This window comes from Panulirus ornatus, chromosome 36, assembly GCF_036320965.1.
Source record: "Panulirus ornatus isolate Po-2019 chromosome 36, ASM3632096v1, whole genome shotgun sequence".
Classification (NCBI taxonomy): domain Eukaryota; kingdom Metazoa; phylum Arthropoda; class Malacostraca; order Decapoda; family Palinuridae; genus Panulirus; species Panulirus ornatus.
Window position 1 is genome coordinate 2,702,834 of NC_092259.1, and position 17,984 is coordinate 2,720,817.

Sequence of the window (17,984 nt, forward strand, 5' to 3'; positions counted from 1 at the left end):
GTTAATAAATTTTAATAAATTAATAAATTCTTAATAAATTCTACTGTAATACCATCCAAACCCCCCGCTTTGCCGGATTTCATTATCCGAAAGCTTTCCCTACCTCTTCTCTTTTAACCAAGCCATTCTACCTGACCCTCTCAAATCTCATGCACATTTCATATCACAATTATCTTTGGTAACATGGGGTATACTCGCATTGTCTCGGTCTCAGTTTGCCTCAAGCTATTGTGTGGTCAGGTTTTATACAGAAAATTGAGACTATTCCTTAAATAATTTCGCAATCCTTACAATTCAAAATGGCATCAAATGATAGAGGAGTTAAGAGAAAGCATGTAAACTGTACTTTGCATTACTGTATGTTGTATCAAAAAAACTGCCCGTAGGTTACCTTCAATTTAACAGACTTTCAGCATTAACGGACACCTCTCTCCTCTATAAGTCCATTAAATTAAGGGTTTATGGTATAAATTTTGCAAAGCCATATAGAGTGAAAGAAGAGTGTACTATACTGTGTTTTGGATGGGGTGGGAAGAGGTGAGAGAATTTATTCATTTAGGAGCTGTCTAGGGTAAGTTTGTGATACGGAAGGAAAGATGAGGGAGACAGCAGTATAGGGGAGAAGGGTCATTTGGTCCCATATTAGATAATGAAAGGTAGAGATATAAGTATGGAAGTGAAGAGAGGACTGAGGGACAGCATATTCCTCCCAACCCTGAACTATGCAGCCAAAACATGGAATGAATCACAGAGGTCAAGAATCTAGGCTATGGAAATGAGCTGTTTGAGAGAAGCATGTGGTATAGTCAGGAATGCATAGGGAATACATTATGGAGTGGTAGAGTGGATGAAACTTCAATACTTTGAGGTGGTTTGGGCATGTGGAAAGAATGCAAGATGGGAAGTTAACAAAGATAACATATGATAGTGTAATAAAAGTGTTGGTGTGAAAGGTAGACCATCTGTGACAGGGAAATAGAGTGGAAAAATACTGAAGGGATAGAAATAGTGGAAGGATTCATGGAATAGTGTATGCAAGAGGGGCATGAAAGGACAGGGAAAAATGGAGACTTGCAACAGCCAGTCCCAGGATGGGAGTTCCCAAAGGGAAAGGGCATTGGAAATATAGATAGATTAGATAGAAAGCTAGTCATCCTTGTATTCAAGAAACTATCTGTGAATAACAAAAAATTATTTTCACTTTAACATAATATTGAAAATCAACTTTTTTCATCTTGCATTTCAAACCTACTTGATCCACAGATTTAGTTAAAATGTGGCTAGGAGCTGAATTGGTAATATCCATTTTCTGTTTATGTGTTGCCTCGTGTATGGAAACTTTATCATAGTTAGTACAATGTCAGGAAAATCACATTTGCATGACAACACAGCCCCAAGATTTCATGACAAGTAAACATGAAGGTAATCAGAGCTGTGTCACTTAAAAGGCATTGTGGTTCCTTCATTAGAATTTCTGCTGTGTCGTACACTTAAGTAGATGATCCCCAACATTAGCATAATATTAACCAGCATAACACAGTGGAGGTTGCTGATTGAACCCTACTACAATGGACTGTTATAGATATCCAAGTGAATGATGAGCAAAACGGAAATTAGATTATTTATACTTTCAGGAATGTTCTGCCTACAGGTGAAATCTCCCAAAACTCGATGAACTGGAATATTCTATAATTCAGCATCACTTAGGTCTCAATATTGCTGGCTCAGGGAGGTTCAGCCAGTATGAAAGTTATTGACATCCCAACTGCTAATTGTGAAGAACAATAGACCATTGTCTCCTGTAATTTACATTGCCGAGTTGTGGGGGATTCCCTGGATTCATTTTAAGCACCCAGAAATCTTGGAAAAAATTTAGTAAACAGCATTGTTGACACTCCTTATATTCAGGTAATAATGTTGCAGTTTTAAAGAGGTCACTGAATTATTTTCAGATTCTTTTAACTTGCACTTGTGTATTTAAACAAATAACAAAAGCTCAATTAGAATTAAGAAGTTGGTATCCAGGTTAAAGTTGGTATCTAGGTTAAAGTTAGTTATAATGTACAATTATAATTTGTCTTGGGAATTAATTGTGACCCAGCTTGCATCAAGTAAAGTACATCATACACTGCTGGTGATTACAACCTGTGATGAATTCATTCATGTCACATATGATAAAATGCCACTTCACTATTCAGAAAAGTGTATACTTCAAACCAATCTGAAGCATATAATGGGAAAATATGACAGTTAGGAGCACGCCTCAAGCACAGGATAATCTTTGACAGAGTATCAATGAAACAGATTACTTCAGGCACATATGAACATTTACACATTCTAATTTCAATATTTCATAATTTTCAAAATATTATGTTTGCATTTGTCAGAAACTTAAATTCCTCTGCATCAGCTAAGTTCTATCAGCATATACCACCAACTAAAGTCCATATATTAAGATAGACCTTTCTGCTATTCTAATATAAGCTATTAATTATTTCAACACTACATGTCATCAATAGCACTAAATGACTTGTCTGAACATTCTTCAAGTTTTAGATATCAATTTAAACTAAACAGATCTTTTAACCACAAGCTATAAAACCAAACACTACCATGTGTACAGTGCTACAGCTATGCTTACATAAACAAAACACTTCTAAAACTGAGCAATTTGTAGTGTCACATTGTGCAAGGCCTGGTCTAATTTATGAGGCAATTTTCATTTGAAAATAAATAATGTTCAGGTTTTTATCCAGTTTTCAGGATACGCTTATTTTGTTTAACAAAAAATTGAAAACCTTGGTAACCTCTTTAACAGCATTAATACCACATATTTAGGCAAAATTATAAAATATTCCATGCTCACAGAGTATGATGAAATGTAAACGCACCATTTTGAATATGTTTTTTGGGAAATTAATTTAGAATAGTAATTGTGCACACAAATTATTATAAATGTTGACAGTTAATGGTCAATCAGGGCAATAAAATGTATGAATGTTAATAATTTCAGGAAGTGGTCTTTTCTATTTAAAGGTCATTATAGTCAAGTTAAATCTTCATGATATTTAGTATGACATATGATTTATGAACCAATGTTTTTGTCTTTGCATATAGACTACTGGCTACACAAGTACTATGAAATATATGATATATTTTGTATTTTCCCCCAGATGACATTCATACTGCACATAAAATTTTCATATTCATTCTATCCATTATTCATTCTAGTAGACATGCTCAAATACATCATTCATACCAGCTTTCAAACAAGTCATCAGTCACTTGTAATAATTGAATTTCACCATGCGACTCTTAAACATTTATACCTGCTGAAGAGTGAAGGATATGAGGAAAGTCATTAGTACAACCACAACCTTTTGTAATGCCACTGATCCACATAGAGAATTTCTTTAATCTAGCTTCCGAACTGCCTCGGTCTTGGTATCTTATTCTTTAACTCACAATTCTACCATCTTCTCGTTTCATGTCTGTCATTCATACTGTTCACTTGCAAATGCTGAATTTCACAGCTAGATGGTGAGGAGTTCTTTAAAGTTACATGATTTGAATGAAAAACCATTAGATTTTCACGATAAAATTATTACCCAGTCCCATCCTTGATCTTTTAAGTTTAATTCATGGCACAAGTTTCATTAAAATAATCCTATAATCAATTCTTAATTTATTCTGGCACTGTAGGTACCGTAATCATATTTTCAATGTGTTCAACAGAACAAGGAGACAGGACTTCATTCAGTAAAGGAATTTCCAGGGCCCTCTTAGTAACCTTCGAGCCATCCTTCAGAAAAAGGCTGAAGACTGGAGATATAAGGTATTATTATGCTTTAAAGAACCCAACACATAAATGTGAACCAAACACTACCATGTGTACAGTGCTACAGCTATGCTTACATAAACAAAACACTTCTAAAACTGAGCAATTTGTAGTGTCACATTGTACTCTAACCACAATAAAATACAAAAGCTCAACAAAGACTTGCTATGCCAATTTTCAAAACAGCATTTCTGTAGTTCATGTGAAATAACGAAATAACCTGAAGTAATGTTTAAGAATCATAACAATGTTTATCCAACATATAATGATAAACTATGATTAAATTGTACAAACTAAGGATCCTCTAAGTAATTCAACTTTATAATAAGTTCTGTTCCCATTTACTGAATCAAGTTCATTGTGTTATGTAGCTTTATAATTATTTGATTGCTTGTGTTCAGTAGACAGAAGTCACCTTACAGCTCCTTTTGTAAATAGGCAGATATGAACCACATTTCCACACTATTTAGTAAGGTTATTATATTTGAGTACTGATCCCAGCTTACTACAATACATGTGTGGCATCAGTTCAAAACTGTTAAAACCTCTTTCAAATCCCAATACCTAAGTGGTTATGACAGTCTGACAACTGATTACTAGTAACATCAACCAGTTCTAAGCATTTTCCTACCAATTCCCAACTATTTCCACTTAAAATTCCACCAATAATTACTTAATCCTAGTAATTTTCCATAATATTCCCAATAATGCTGCACATTGACAGTAATATCTTGGCTGTACACAAGTTTCAGTTCATTGCTGCAGTTCCACCAATTCTCGGCAACATTTCTATCTTTAAAGAATCTCCTACCAATTCCCAGCTATTTCAAGCAATATTCATAATTTTCAAAATTTTTTTTTACAAATCATGGCAATTTCCCTAGTTGTTTATCATTTTTTTTTCATTAATTTCCTAGGTCAAATAATTTCCACATGAATAACAATTCAGATAACATTTTCAATACACGATTAAGTGCAAGTGTCAAAGAATCAACCATGCCTAATAATTACCAAAAAATCTAAAAATCCAATGAAAGATCACTTGTAGCAAAATTTCTGCCATTCTACCTAATCCAGTTAATTCTCTTATCTTCCATGAAATACCCATCATTTCCCAGGTACCTTGATGCTCCAGCCATTCTCAAATATTTCTAGTAGTTCCTGTAGTCTTCTGCACCATTCTTACTACCACACACACACACACACACTAGCTTATCATGGCCATTCATTTTACTTTGATAAATTAGTGTACCCTTTAAGTATGGAACAACAGCCCTGTATAATGATTATTTTGGGACCTGATTACAATTTTGTTATTAGATTCGACAAGCAACATTATCAGTATATTATAGTCAAATAGTAATGTATATACATGACTTGATGTACAGACGTAACAGTGTAAGTAAGCAGAATGTAAAGCATATTCTATATGCTTGAATAAATTATTGTGAATTTTAATACAGTATTTTGATTAAATCTATGAAACCAAATGATTCATGTATTGTATACCATTTTGATGGATATTATGACTGGAAGAGGTTATGATCATAGATTTAAACACAAGACAGGTACTACACTTTTGAGGTTGTCACACATGCATTAAAACTTTTAAATGAAAAAAATGCAAAAATGAATACATCTTGTACATAATACTTAAGTTACTGCTTCAGGATATCCTAGAGTTCTATGGGACTCCTGCAGTGCTTGAAAAATCAACAAAGTCCACTGGAAGGAACCACAAGACAAAAATTGTAGGGTGAGGGAAAGATAAGAAAGTGTGCAGTTTCTTTACTATTAAAGCTGTATCTTGGGCATAAGGTGTCATATGATATGCTGAATCAGTGTTTGTATCACTGGAAAGATGGTTGGTGTCCAGAGTTGAGTGAAAATCTCTTTTTCATGCTCATTCAGCATTTTCTGCACTTGTGAGGTAACGACACACATAGAAGAAAAGGCATCATACATTCAAATGCATTCTCTTGTACCAAAATCACAGCCCTCATCCACAAACAGTCCCTACAGACTTTTCCCTGGCTGTTTCATATGCCCTGATTCAGGCCATTAATAGCATGGCCCCTGCTTACCAAATCACTTCACTATCCTTTCATCCCTCTATGTGTTCAGGCTCCAAACATTCAAAATCTTGTTCACTCCAATAATGATATAAATATCCTCTTTGTCATCCTTCTCTTCTCTCATTATCTCCATATGTCCAAACTATTTCAGCACAGCCTCTAAAGGTCTCTCAACTATATTCTTCTTACTACCAATTCACCTCTACTTAATAATTTCTCACTCAGTCAACCAGGTCCCCACATCATCTACTGTCCTCAAATATTGAATTTCTGGCTCATTCACCCTCTTCTATACATTCTCATCTACAGCCCTTGCCTCTCATCCATCCATTACCATTAGGACCACTATACCTTCAAACGCACCCATCTTTGCCCCCCCTTTGTTTGACAAGGTTGATAGCTCTGCCTACTTCCTTCAAGCTTTCTACATTAAACCCCCATTGCTATACCTAAATAACCTTGCTTTTTTTAGTTTCTCTCAACTTTTCATTTCAGACAAACTTCCAGACATCAACTAATGCAGTCTGTCACTTGAAACAACTACCTCGCCTCCTAAGCACTGTATGCTGGCCCCTTTACCTGAAACCCTCAGATTCACTTCCCTCACTATCACATCATAAACAGAATGAACAGCCCTGGAGATGTCACACAACCCTGCCAAAGACACCACCTACCCCTAAAACCACTGACTCTTTTCTCTACATACTCGCACCTGCTCTCACTTGATGAAAACTCCTTACTGTTATTCTATCTATATCTCTAATGCCTGTTCCCTCCTGGAACTCTCTCAAAGGGGTGGCCACAGCAATACTGTCTCCATAACTAGTGAACTCCCGTAAAACTTTTTAAATTTTAGTTCCTCACCCTTAACAGGCTGCTGGCAGAAAGCAACTCTAGTGCAGCGTTTGCTAAGGCTCCTACCTAATGTTCATTCTGACTACTTTTACCGAATGCTCCTACCTATTGTTTCTACCTACTACAAGTACTTAATACTCCTGCCTAAACATTCCTTCCTACTACTACTACCTATAGCTCCTATCATTTTGCCACAAGGTAGGGCTAGCACATAGAGCTCACTGCAGGAAAATCTTGAGAGTGATGAATAATGAGCTGTGTGAGTCAACTGTTGTCAAGTGTTATGTGTGAGAGAGAGAGAGTGTATGTTTATGGACAGATTACCAGTAAAGCACGTGTGGGTGAAGCAGAAAAAGAGAACTATCAGAGTCAAAGGAATGTAATTTGACAACTACTAAAATGCTGGCTCACTACACAGCTGTCACTAACTCTCCAGATACCAAGGCAGGAAGGTAGTACTGGTAATATACCTCCCTGCTCACTAGCTGCCTACCGACTATTATCTATAATCCTCACTGCTTCTGATAGCTTTCCTACAGCACCAGATATCTATAATGCCTTCCACCAAGCATCTCTATAAATCCTATCATATGCTTTCTCCAGACCCATAAATATTACTCCAACACATTCTTAAAAGGAAATACCTAATACAGCCTCTACAACACCTGGAACCACAGTGTTCCCCCCAGTGTGCTGCTCTGTGCATACTGCCACCCTCTCAATACCCAATTTTCCATACAATTTCACAAATACACTCGACAAACTTGTTCCATTGTAATTCAAGCATTCGCCTTTATATCCTTTGTCTTTAAACAACAGCACTATACATGCATTCTGCCAACCCACAAGCACCTTACCATGATTCATATATACACTGAAAATAATAATGAACCACTCATGAAGACAGTAATCCTTTTCTCTATAAGTTCAACTGCAATACCATCCACTTCCTCTGCCGTGTCACATTTTATCTTCCACAGGGCTTTAACCACCACCTGTCTTAACCACCACCTGTCTCTTCACCATACAACTTGCCTTAACAATGTATCTTCACATACCACTCTGATCCAAGAATCCTAAATCTACCTACTTGTCATCAACATATTCATCAGTCCTACAAAGAATTCATTCTATCTCTTTACCTCCTCTCTGCCTGTTACCACTTCCTCATTTGCTCCCTTCACTGATGTTCCCATTTGTTCCCTTTATTTTTTGAAATTATTAGCCTCCTAATAAAACATTTTTCTTGTTTCCCCTGTAGTTTGTTGACACTCACTCACCCCCAAGTCTTATTTAAATCATTTTTCAGCCCCTGCCCTATCCTCTTGGCCTCTTGCTTATTCTTGTACATCTCCCAGTTGCTTGCACTCCTGTGTAAGTACTACCCTTATAAGCTTTTCTCTTTCACAAGTAACTAAACTTTGTAATACCACCATTCTCTACCCTTTCTCACCTGCTTATCTTCCACATGGCATACACTTCTCTCACACATGCTAGCACTCCTTCCCTAAACACCTCATATTCCATAGCAAAAATCAGACATTATTCATGAGAATATGGGAGGGTATTGATTGGGAGGGTGAAGGCATGTACAGAGCATCAGATTGGGGAAGAGTAGTGTGGTTTCAGAAGTGGTAGAGGATGTGTGGATCAGGTGTTTGCTTTGAAGAATGTATGTGAGAAATACTTAGAAAAGCAAATGGATTTGTATGAAGCATTTATGGATCTGGAGAAGGCATATGATAGAGTTGATAGAGATGCTCTGTGGAAGGTACTAAGAATATATGGTGTGGGAGGCAAGTTGTTAGAAGCAGTGAAAAGTTTTTATTGAGGATGTAAGGCATATGTACGTGTAGGAAGAGAGGAAAGTGATTGGTTCTCAGTGAATGTAGGTTTGCGGCAGGGGTGTGTGATGTCTCCAAGGTTGTTTAATTTGTTTATGGATGGGGTTGTTAGGGAGGTGAATGCAAGAGTTTTGGAAAGAGGGGCAAGTATGAAGTCTGTTGGGGATGAGAGAGCTTGGGAAGTGAGTCAGTTGTTGTTCGCTGATGATACAGCGCTGGTGGCTGATTCATGTGAGAAACTGCAGAAGCTGGTAACTGAGTTTGGTAAAGTGTGTGAAAGAAGAAAGTTAAGAGTAAATGTGAATAAGAGCAAGGTTATTAGGTACAGTAGGGTTGAGGGTCAAGTCAATTGGGAGGTAAGTTTGAATGGAGAAAAACTGGAGGACGTAAAGTGTAAGTGTTTTAGATATCTGGGAGTGGATCTGGCAGCGGATGGAACCATGGAAGCGGAAGTGAATCATGGGGTGGGAGAGGGGGCGAAAATCCTGGGAGCCTTGAAGAATGTGTGGAAGTCGAGAACATTATCTCGGAAAGCAAAAATGGCTATGTTCGAAGGAATAGTGGTTCCAACAATGTTGTATGGCTGCGAGGCGTGGGCTATGGATAGAGTTGTGCGCAGGAGGGTGGATGTGCTGGAAGTGAGATGTTTGAGGACAATATGTGGTGTGAGGTGGTTTGATCGAGTAAGTAATGAAAGGGTAAGAGAGATGTGTGGAAATAAAAAGAGCATGGTTGAGAGAGCAGAAGAGGGTGTTTTGAAATGGTTTGGTCATATGGAGAGAATGAGTGAGGAAAGATTGACCAAGAGGATATATGTGTCAGAGGTGGAGGGAACGAGGAGAAGTGGGAGACCAAATTGGAAGTGGAAAGATGGAGTGAAAAAGATTTTGAGTGATCGGGGCCTGAACATGCAGGAGGGTGAAAGGTGGGCAAGGAATAAAGTGAATTGGATCGATGTGGTATACCAGGGTCGACGTGCTGTCAATGGATTGCATCAGGGCATGTGAACTGTCTGGGGTTAACCATGGAAAGTTCTGTGGGGCCTGGATGTGGAAAGGAAACTGTGGTTTCGGTGCATTATTGCATGACCGCTAGAGACTGAGTGTGAACGAATGGGGCCTTTGTTGTCTTTTCCTAGCGCTACCTCGCACACATGAAGGGGGAGGGGGATGTTATTCCATGTGTGGCAAGGTGGCGATGGAAATGAATAAAGGCAGACAGTGTGAATTGTGTGCATGTGTATATATGTATGTGTCTGTGTGTGTATATATATGTGTACATTGAGATGTATAGGTATGTATAGTTGGACGTGTATGCATATACATGTTTATGAGGGTGGGTTGGGCCATTTCTTTCATCTGTTTCCTTGTGCTACCTCGCAAACGCGGGAGACAGCGACAAAGCAAAATAAATAAATAAATAATGATCCAGGACACCTTACCCTCTCAAAAACCTGAAAACCTACCGTTAAAACTCCATTCTGGGTGCAAAAATGACATATACAAGGTCATAAGAATGTGATTGAGGGCATCATAACATAAAACATTTAAAAACCTACTTTGCTTGGATTACCAAGTTCTGAGATCCTTCTTTAGCAAAAATTACATGTTTCAGTCACAACAATATGATATGGTCATCACAGTTTAAAAATCTTAAAAAGAATTACAACTTTTTGGGAGCATAAATTTGTTATGGATAAATAGGCATGAAACACAGGTTTCCATGTGAAAATGAAACATTATTCATAAGAAAGTCATTTCTTTCTTTCAAACTATTCGCCATTTCCCGCATTAGCAAGGTAGCGTTAAGAACAGAGGACTGGGCCTCTGAGGGAATATCCTCACCTGGCCCCCTTCTCTGTTCCTTATTTTGGAAAATTAAAAAAACAAAACAAGAGGGGAGGATTTCCAGCCCCCTGCTCCCTCCCCTTTTAGTCGCCTTCTACGACACGCAGGGAATACGTGGGAAGTATTCTTTCTCCCCTATCCCCAGGGATAATATATATATATATATATATATATATATATATATATATATATATATATATATATATATAATGTACAGGATATACATTTGGATGATATATGCAAAAAGGATGTACCACATACATGGAATGTCTGGTTTCATACACCTATTAAGGTGAATAGAGAATGAGAACCATGATTAGCTTCCTGTAGCCTCTGGATCTCAAGAAAAGTCTTTTACATTCTTCATTTATAAAGTGGATCATAAAGTATGACCTGATAAGTATATGCAATCATGCTGTACATGAGATATTAACTTTGAATTAAGAAAAGCCCTATACAGATTACAATCTTTCTGCAATGTACACCATATAAGAAACACTAAGTTACAAGTACATGCAGAGCTAAAAGCACCATTCAACACCTTAAACTGAGTTACTGTATTACTTCCAAAACATATGAATGTACAAAAGGAGTTTGTAAGTCATTTTGGAGATTGTAGCATCAGGCTTTTAGTCACTCTGAACCTGCACCACCCGCTGTTAACTGCCTCATTTGGCCTAATCAGTCTATGCCTTCACTATGAACTGTTGGTTACTTTGTAAAACATCTTAAAATGCAGCATCCTTTACAAACATGATATCAGATCACTCTGTACTGAATTAGTCATTTATGTAATTCTGTCACTCTAAGGCTTAAATTACATGCAGTCAATGCTTGCTCTGCTCTGTTACCAATCTGAGAATATATCCTATGCAACTGGGTACTAAACAGGGGCATTTTCATTGCACATCAACAGCACTTACTACTGGCCTAATGAGGACTGCAGCGGTAAGTGCAGTTACTATTTTCAACAACTACATTATCACAAAACTGTACACACACACTCTCCAATGTATCAATTTTGTACTGCCCCAACAGTCACTGAACCTTCAGGAGTTAACAAATAAACTCACCCTAAACCTTCAAAGAGATGGATGATTTTTCAGTATCGACCTTTGATATTTTCACTGATTAAAACTTTCTTCAAAAATGATTAATGACACAATGAGTTACATCCATGATGTAAAAGACCAGGCTCACTACAGTAAATTATCTTAAAAATATTCCAATTTCACTTTTCAAAATGACTTAAGCGTGAAAAAACTTAGGAATACACAAAATGTCATTGGTTGTTATTGTTAATTTTGATGGTCGATAGTGAATTTTCACCAAAGCTGCTTGTGATAACAATATGAACTTTAAAACACAGCATTTCTCCATCATTCATAATAGTAGGAGGAATCTTCATTCATACCTCATATCCTCCTACCAGTTCCAAGACCACAGGAAATTTAAAAATATTCACTTGGACAGAGACTTTTAAGTAAACCCTGTCATAAGATCAGGGAGAGGAGTTTGGGAGCCCTCTGTTTTAAATTACAGAACTTTTCAAAGTTCTCTGCTGCCTCTACAATGACACCATATTAATTAGCCCTGAAGGCAACAATAGGACTGTCTTTCTATCTCTAGTTCTATTTCTACCTGTACTGAGGCACATGATCACAAGTGGGCAGAGCGGAGTTAGAACCGCTACAAGAATCCAAGACTGAGACAGAGGACTTGTAATTCTAAATGAATAATGCACTTAATAATGTTGATGGCAAATTCAAGATGGAAATAGAAGGACATCTTCCTCATGTCCTTTAATATAAAGGACTAAGTACAGAGGAAGAAATGGAGCAAAACTGGGTTCAGTGTAGGAAAAACTAGAATAGCAGAGTATGAAGAGGAAAAGTTCTAAAAAGTACAAATATTACCATGAAGGCAACAATGAGGCAGCAAAATAATGCAATGGAAGGGAAATATTACCTTGGAGACAAGTTGCATAAACTTTAACAGGATATAAGATATTACATAAGAAAGAGGTGATGGAGCAAGAAAAGACATAGTTGCATGCTGAAACTTCTAATTACAGCCCACACTAGTCATGGAGGAACATTAAAGTGGTGCCCAGTGCCATCTTGTTCTCTCATTGTTAGGTTTGCTGATCTTCCTGTCTCATCAAGATGGTACCCCTGGGGTAACCCTGCCCTCTTCTCCTTACAAGCATCATATATCTACTTGAATCGATCCTCACTTGCTTTCTTCACATAAGTTGTCTTGCCATCATCTGTCTGCACAACTGTCTTGAAATATAATCATGATGGAAGTAGGGGAGAAAGAATTCTACTTCCGTATTCTCTGTGTGTCATAGAAGGCGACTAAAGGGGGCGGGAGCTGGGGGCTGGAAACCCTCCCTTCTTGTATTTCAATTTCTAAAAGAGGAAATCAGTCAAGTAGGGAGTACTCATCCTCCTCGAAGGCTCAGATTGGGATGTCTGAATGTGTGTGCAAGTAACCAAGATGAATAAGAAAGGAGAGATAGGTAGTATGTTTGAGGGAAGAAACCTGGATGTTCTGGCTTTGAGTGAAACGAAATTCAAGATAAAGGGGAAGAATGGTTTAGAAATGTCTTGGGAGTAAAGTCAGGGGGGTTGGTGAAAGGACAAGAGCTACAGTAGAAGAAGAAGCTAAGGAAGGCATAGCATTACTCCTGAACCAAGAGTTGTAGGTGTATGATATGAGTGTAAGGAAGTACATTCTAGACTGACGTGAGTAAAACTGAAAGTCGATGGCAAGAGATGGATGATTATTGGTGCTTATGCACTTCATCATGAGAAGAAAGATCATGTCATGAGCCTTAAGATCTGATGTCGACAGGGGCTTAAATAAATATTATTTTTTGGTTTTCTCCTAATGACTGGATAGATTAAATCTGTTTAGATCATATTCATTCAAATGGTTAGTTACAAGGGCCATACATGTTAAATGTGGTCTTAAAATGACCTTGAGCACCTAAACATCATAAAAAATTATGTCTGACAGTTATATTTTGATGTTCACTGCCTAATAAATTACACTCTGCCAAAAATTTAATTGTCCATTAATTTCTCCTCAAATTCTCAATAAAATGAGAATTCTCATGAATATATATTGCAATTCCATGAGTTTAACATCTTTTGCACATTTCTTTCAATAATTAAATGTACAATTTTCATTTCTCTGGTCTATCAGCTTTTATTTACACTTCAGATACCTCACAATCAAAACCAAATTCTACAGCTGGAAACTGAAATAACATTTACTTACAGTTTTTCACAGGAATAACTTAAGAATCTATGATGCAACATAATAACAACGTCTGAAACATTTTTCTAGAGAAAAGTTTTAAAGAGTAAGCCTATCTTACATTGCTTAAATATATCTCTCTTTTTTATAACATATCTGTGAGAAATACTTATAAAAACAGATGGATTTGTATCTGGAGAAGGCATATAATAAGAGTTGATAGAGATGCTTTGTGGAAGGTATTAAGAGTATATGGTGTGGGAGGTAAGTTGCTAGAAGCAGTGAAAAGTTTTTAATGAGGATATAAGGCATGTGTACGAGTAGGAAGAGAGGAAAGTGATTGGTTCCCAGTGAATGTCGGTTTGCGGCAGGGGTGTGTGATGTATCCATGGTTGTTTAATTTGTTTATGGATGGGGTTGTTAGAGGGGTGAATGCATGAGTTTTGGAGAGATGGGCAAGTATGCAGTCTGTTGTCGAATGTTGGGAAGTGAGTCAGTTGTTGTTCACTGATGATACAGTGCTGGTGGCTGATTCGGCAGAGAAACTACAGAAGCTGGTGACTGAGTTTGGTAAAGTGTGTGAAAGAAGAAAGCTTAGAGTAAATGTGAATAAGAGCATGGTTATTAGGTTCAGTAGGGTGGAGGGTCAAGTCAATTGGGAGGTAAGTCTGAATGGAGAAAAATTGGAGGAAGTGGAACCATGGAAGTGGAAGCGAGTCATAGGGTGGGGGAGGGGGCGAAGGTTCTGGGAGCGTTGAAGAATGTGTGGAAGGCGAGAACATTATCTCGGAGAGCAAAAATAGGTATGTTTGAAGGAATAGTGGTTCCAACAATGTTACATGGTTGTGAGGTGTGAACTATAGATAGGGTGTGTGGAGGAAGGTGGATGTGTTGGAAATGAGATGTTTGAGGACAATATGTGGTGTGAGGTGGTTTGATCGAGTAAGTAATGAAAGTGAGAGATGTGTGGTAATAAAAAGAGTGTGGTTGTGAGAGCAGAAGAGGGTGTATTGACATGGTTAGGTCACATGGAGAGAATGAGTGAGGAAAGATTGACAAAGAAGATATATGTGTCTGAGGTGAAGGGAACGAGAGTGGGAGACCAAATTGAAGGTGGAATGAAGGAGTGAAAAAGACTTTGAACGATCAGGGCCTGAACATACAGGAGGGTGTAAGGTGTACAAGGAATAGAGTACACCTTACAATGTGGTATACCAGGGTCAACATGCTGTCAATGGATTGAACCAGGGCATGTGAAGCGTCTGGGGTAAACCATGGAAAGCTCTGTGGGGCCTAGATATGGAAAAGGAGCTGTGGTTTCGAGGCATTTCACATGACAGCTAGAGACTGAGTGTGAACGAATGTGGCCTTTGTTGTCTTTTCCTAGCGCTACCTCGCATCTGTGTGGGGGGAGGGGGGGTGCCATTTCATGTGTGGTCAGGTGGCGACGGGAATGGATAAAGGTAGCAAGTATGAATATGTACATGTGTATATATGTATATGTCTGTGTACATATATGTATGTATGCACTGAAATGTATATCTAGGTATAAGCATGTGAAAGGGCGTATGTATATATATGTGTAAGTGGGGGTTGGGCCACTCTTGTCTGTTTCCTTGCACTACCTCACTAACGCAGGAGACAGCGACAAAGTATAATAATAAAATAATAATTTAATAACCTCTTTCACTGGAGTTAAATTACATGGCAACCAGAACCTTAAAGACCGTGATATCAGAAGTTACTACAGCATTTTTCTGACATTTACAAATTTTGCACTGATGACTGGATGTTTGAATAATCTTACTGACATGAAACAGAAACATTATCTTATATACTAAAAATACATTTTTGTACTCTTACCGTATCCCCTCTAAATCTGTAACCTACTCTTGATTTTTAGTAGCTAAGTTTAAATTTGGCATGTTTCTCCACCTTGCAGAAATCCTCTATCCTCAAAAAGACTGCAAAAAACTATCAAAAACTATGTGGTGAGGGTTTCTGAGGATGCAAGTCTTATGGGCAGAGGGCTATATCAATTTCACTAATTTTTTCCTGTCATCCATTAATTATCTGTATTAATTAAAGAAAAAATTAAACTTGAAGGCCATTTGAATGAAAACAAAACTCCAAAATTCTAGAGATTTCATAAAAAGGGCAACAATGAGATCTAGAATATTAGTGTGGTATGATATCTTTCAGACCACAAACATTCAGAAAAAAATACTTCAAAAAAAGAGCCCATACAAGAACACATGGGCTGAGAACACACACCTGACCTGTGCCAGGAATGTTACCCTGAGAATACTTGACTTCAGAGATTGTATCTACAGTATCTAGTCCACCTCACAGGATGAGCAGATGTAATGACAAGGAGTTAAATTATGATAAAAAATCACAAGTACGGAAACAGACATAAATGTAGGAATCAAACTGATTTAGTGTACGGATAAATTATTATAACATAAAAAGCATTTCACCCATTTAGGACTCAATTAACAAAAGACTATAAACATAAAGTTTTAAAACTTCACCTTGACTAATGTCCTGATAAAAGAATCAATTCATTTCAGTTATGGTTCTGATTCTAATATGTCAAATGAACAAAATTGTAAAAAAAAAAAGTAAAAGATAAGCACAAGTGCTTATTATTATTTCCTTTTCTTACCCATTCGCCATTCTGCACTTTAAGATGGGTAGTGTCAGGAACAGATGTTTGAGAACTACAGCAAAAATCCTTGCTTTGCTCGTTTTTTGTTAGTAATAATGCTGAAAGGGAAAATTTCTATTCCCCCATTCCCACTTCTCTGTGGTGCCTTCCATGACATGCAGGAGATACCAGATCATATTCTTCCTTTATCCCCAGAGATAAAATATTTCCAAAAAGGGAAATAATACTGCTTTCTTTAAGAAGACATAGCACGACAGAGTGGTTGCAATGGGCAAACAACCAACTCTCACTGTAGAAAGGTAAGAAAGTAGGGTCTTGGAGCAGAGTGCTGGGTGTTGGAAGCACAGAGTTTGAATCAGAAGCTGTTTTCACCTTTGATGGCAAACTCCATACAGAAACTCTAGATGTTGATAACAGAGTTTGGAAAAATGTACAAGTGTTACAAATTCAGGTTAACAAAAGTATGCTAATAAGAAAAAGGCATATGAGTGAGACAGGATAGTTTAAATTTATGGTGAACTTGGAGGAAATGGGAAGGAAATGGTAGTACATGAAATCATGGGGGTCTAAGTGGAAGGAATTAAGATTCTGGGTGACTTAAGGAGAATGTGGAAAGAGAAACTACTTTATGTAAGGGAAAAAATGGGTTGTGTGAAGCCAAAGAGGAACAGCATTGCATGGATGGGAGTTGTGGATGATGAAAGCAAAGGAAAGGAAGGGGAGAACATGCTTGAAATAAATGCCTGAAGACAATATGTGGTAAGGTGGGTTGATCATATAAGATATTACAAAATGAGGATGTGAGAACAATTTGATTGAGAGGACTAACTAGGGTGTCTGAATATGATTGGGCACATAGACAGGATGAGTTCCAGAGGCACCAACAAAGAAGAAGCAAGGGGAGGGGAAAGCCCAGGGAAGAGATGTAAGATTGTAGTAACATAGGCTTAAGAGTACAGGGTCTATACATTTATAAGAAAATAAGGAATATATTGAACAGAGAAATTTGGAGTGATGTGGTATAAGGGGAAATGTGATGAACCAGAACATATGAAGAAGTCATGATATATGATTTCCTAGTATGTGGATGGTATGGTAGCCTTTGTCCATTTACTTATAACACATTACTAAAGTTGGGAGAGCAACTGGGTAAATGAAAAAATTTGATAAAATTAGAAGTATTAATTAACTCCACAGCAATAACTTAAAAATATTTCAAAACTCATATCCTCCAATTTTTCTCATAGCAGAATACTTCCAAACAGGCTGATCACTGTCAAGCAAATTTAGCAGATCTACATTAAGTTTACCAAATGTGGGCACAACAATGTGGGGTAAAATTGTATAAAATAACAATAATAAAAAACATATCTCTTACCCAACATACCTTAAGAGGAAGAAACTTACCTCATTTTCAGTGTCATATTGCAAATATATCTATAGTTACCTGCTTTTCTCAACTTGATGCAGCTATCACAATAGTGCTTTGCTAAAAGGAAATCATGATTAGTCTCAACTAAAAGCTCTAAAACCTCCTACATGTTCAGATCACAATCACTCATAGCCTTTTACACTCCAACCTTTCAA

At 37.4% G+C, this 17,984-nt stretch overlaps 1 protein-coding gene across 4 annotated transcripts in view; it reads right to left on the reverse strand.

The window, feature by feature from the left end:
* Nucleotides 1–17,984, reverse strand: part of LOC139760256 (solute carrier family 23 member 1-like) — a 268,117-nt gene that overhangs the window by 57,773 nt on the left and 192,360 nt on the right. For 3 of the 4 annotated variants that reach the window (XM_071683188.1, XM_071683189.1, XM_071683191.1), the window contains one exon: nt 7,498–12,873. The exons of the other annotated variant lie outside the window; for it this stretch is intronic. In XM_071683188.1, the coding sequence (XP_071539289.1) occupies nt 12,867–12,873 (7 nt within the window). In that variant the 3' untranslated portion in view covers nt 7,498–12,866. Of the gene's footprint in view, nt 1–7,497; nt 12,874–17,984 lie in introns of those variants that run through there. 4 annotated transcript variants of the gene reach the window in all.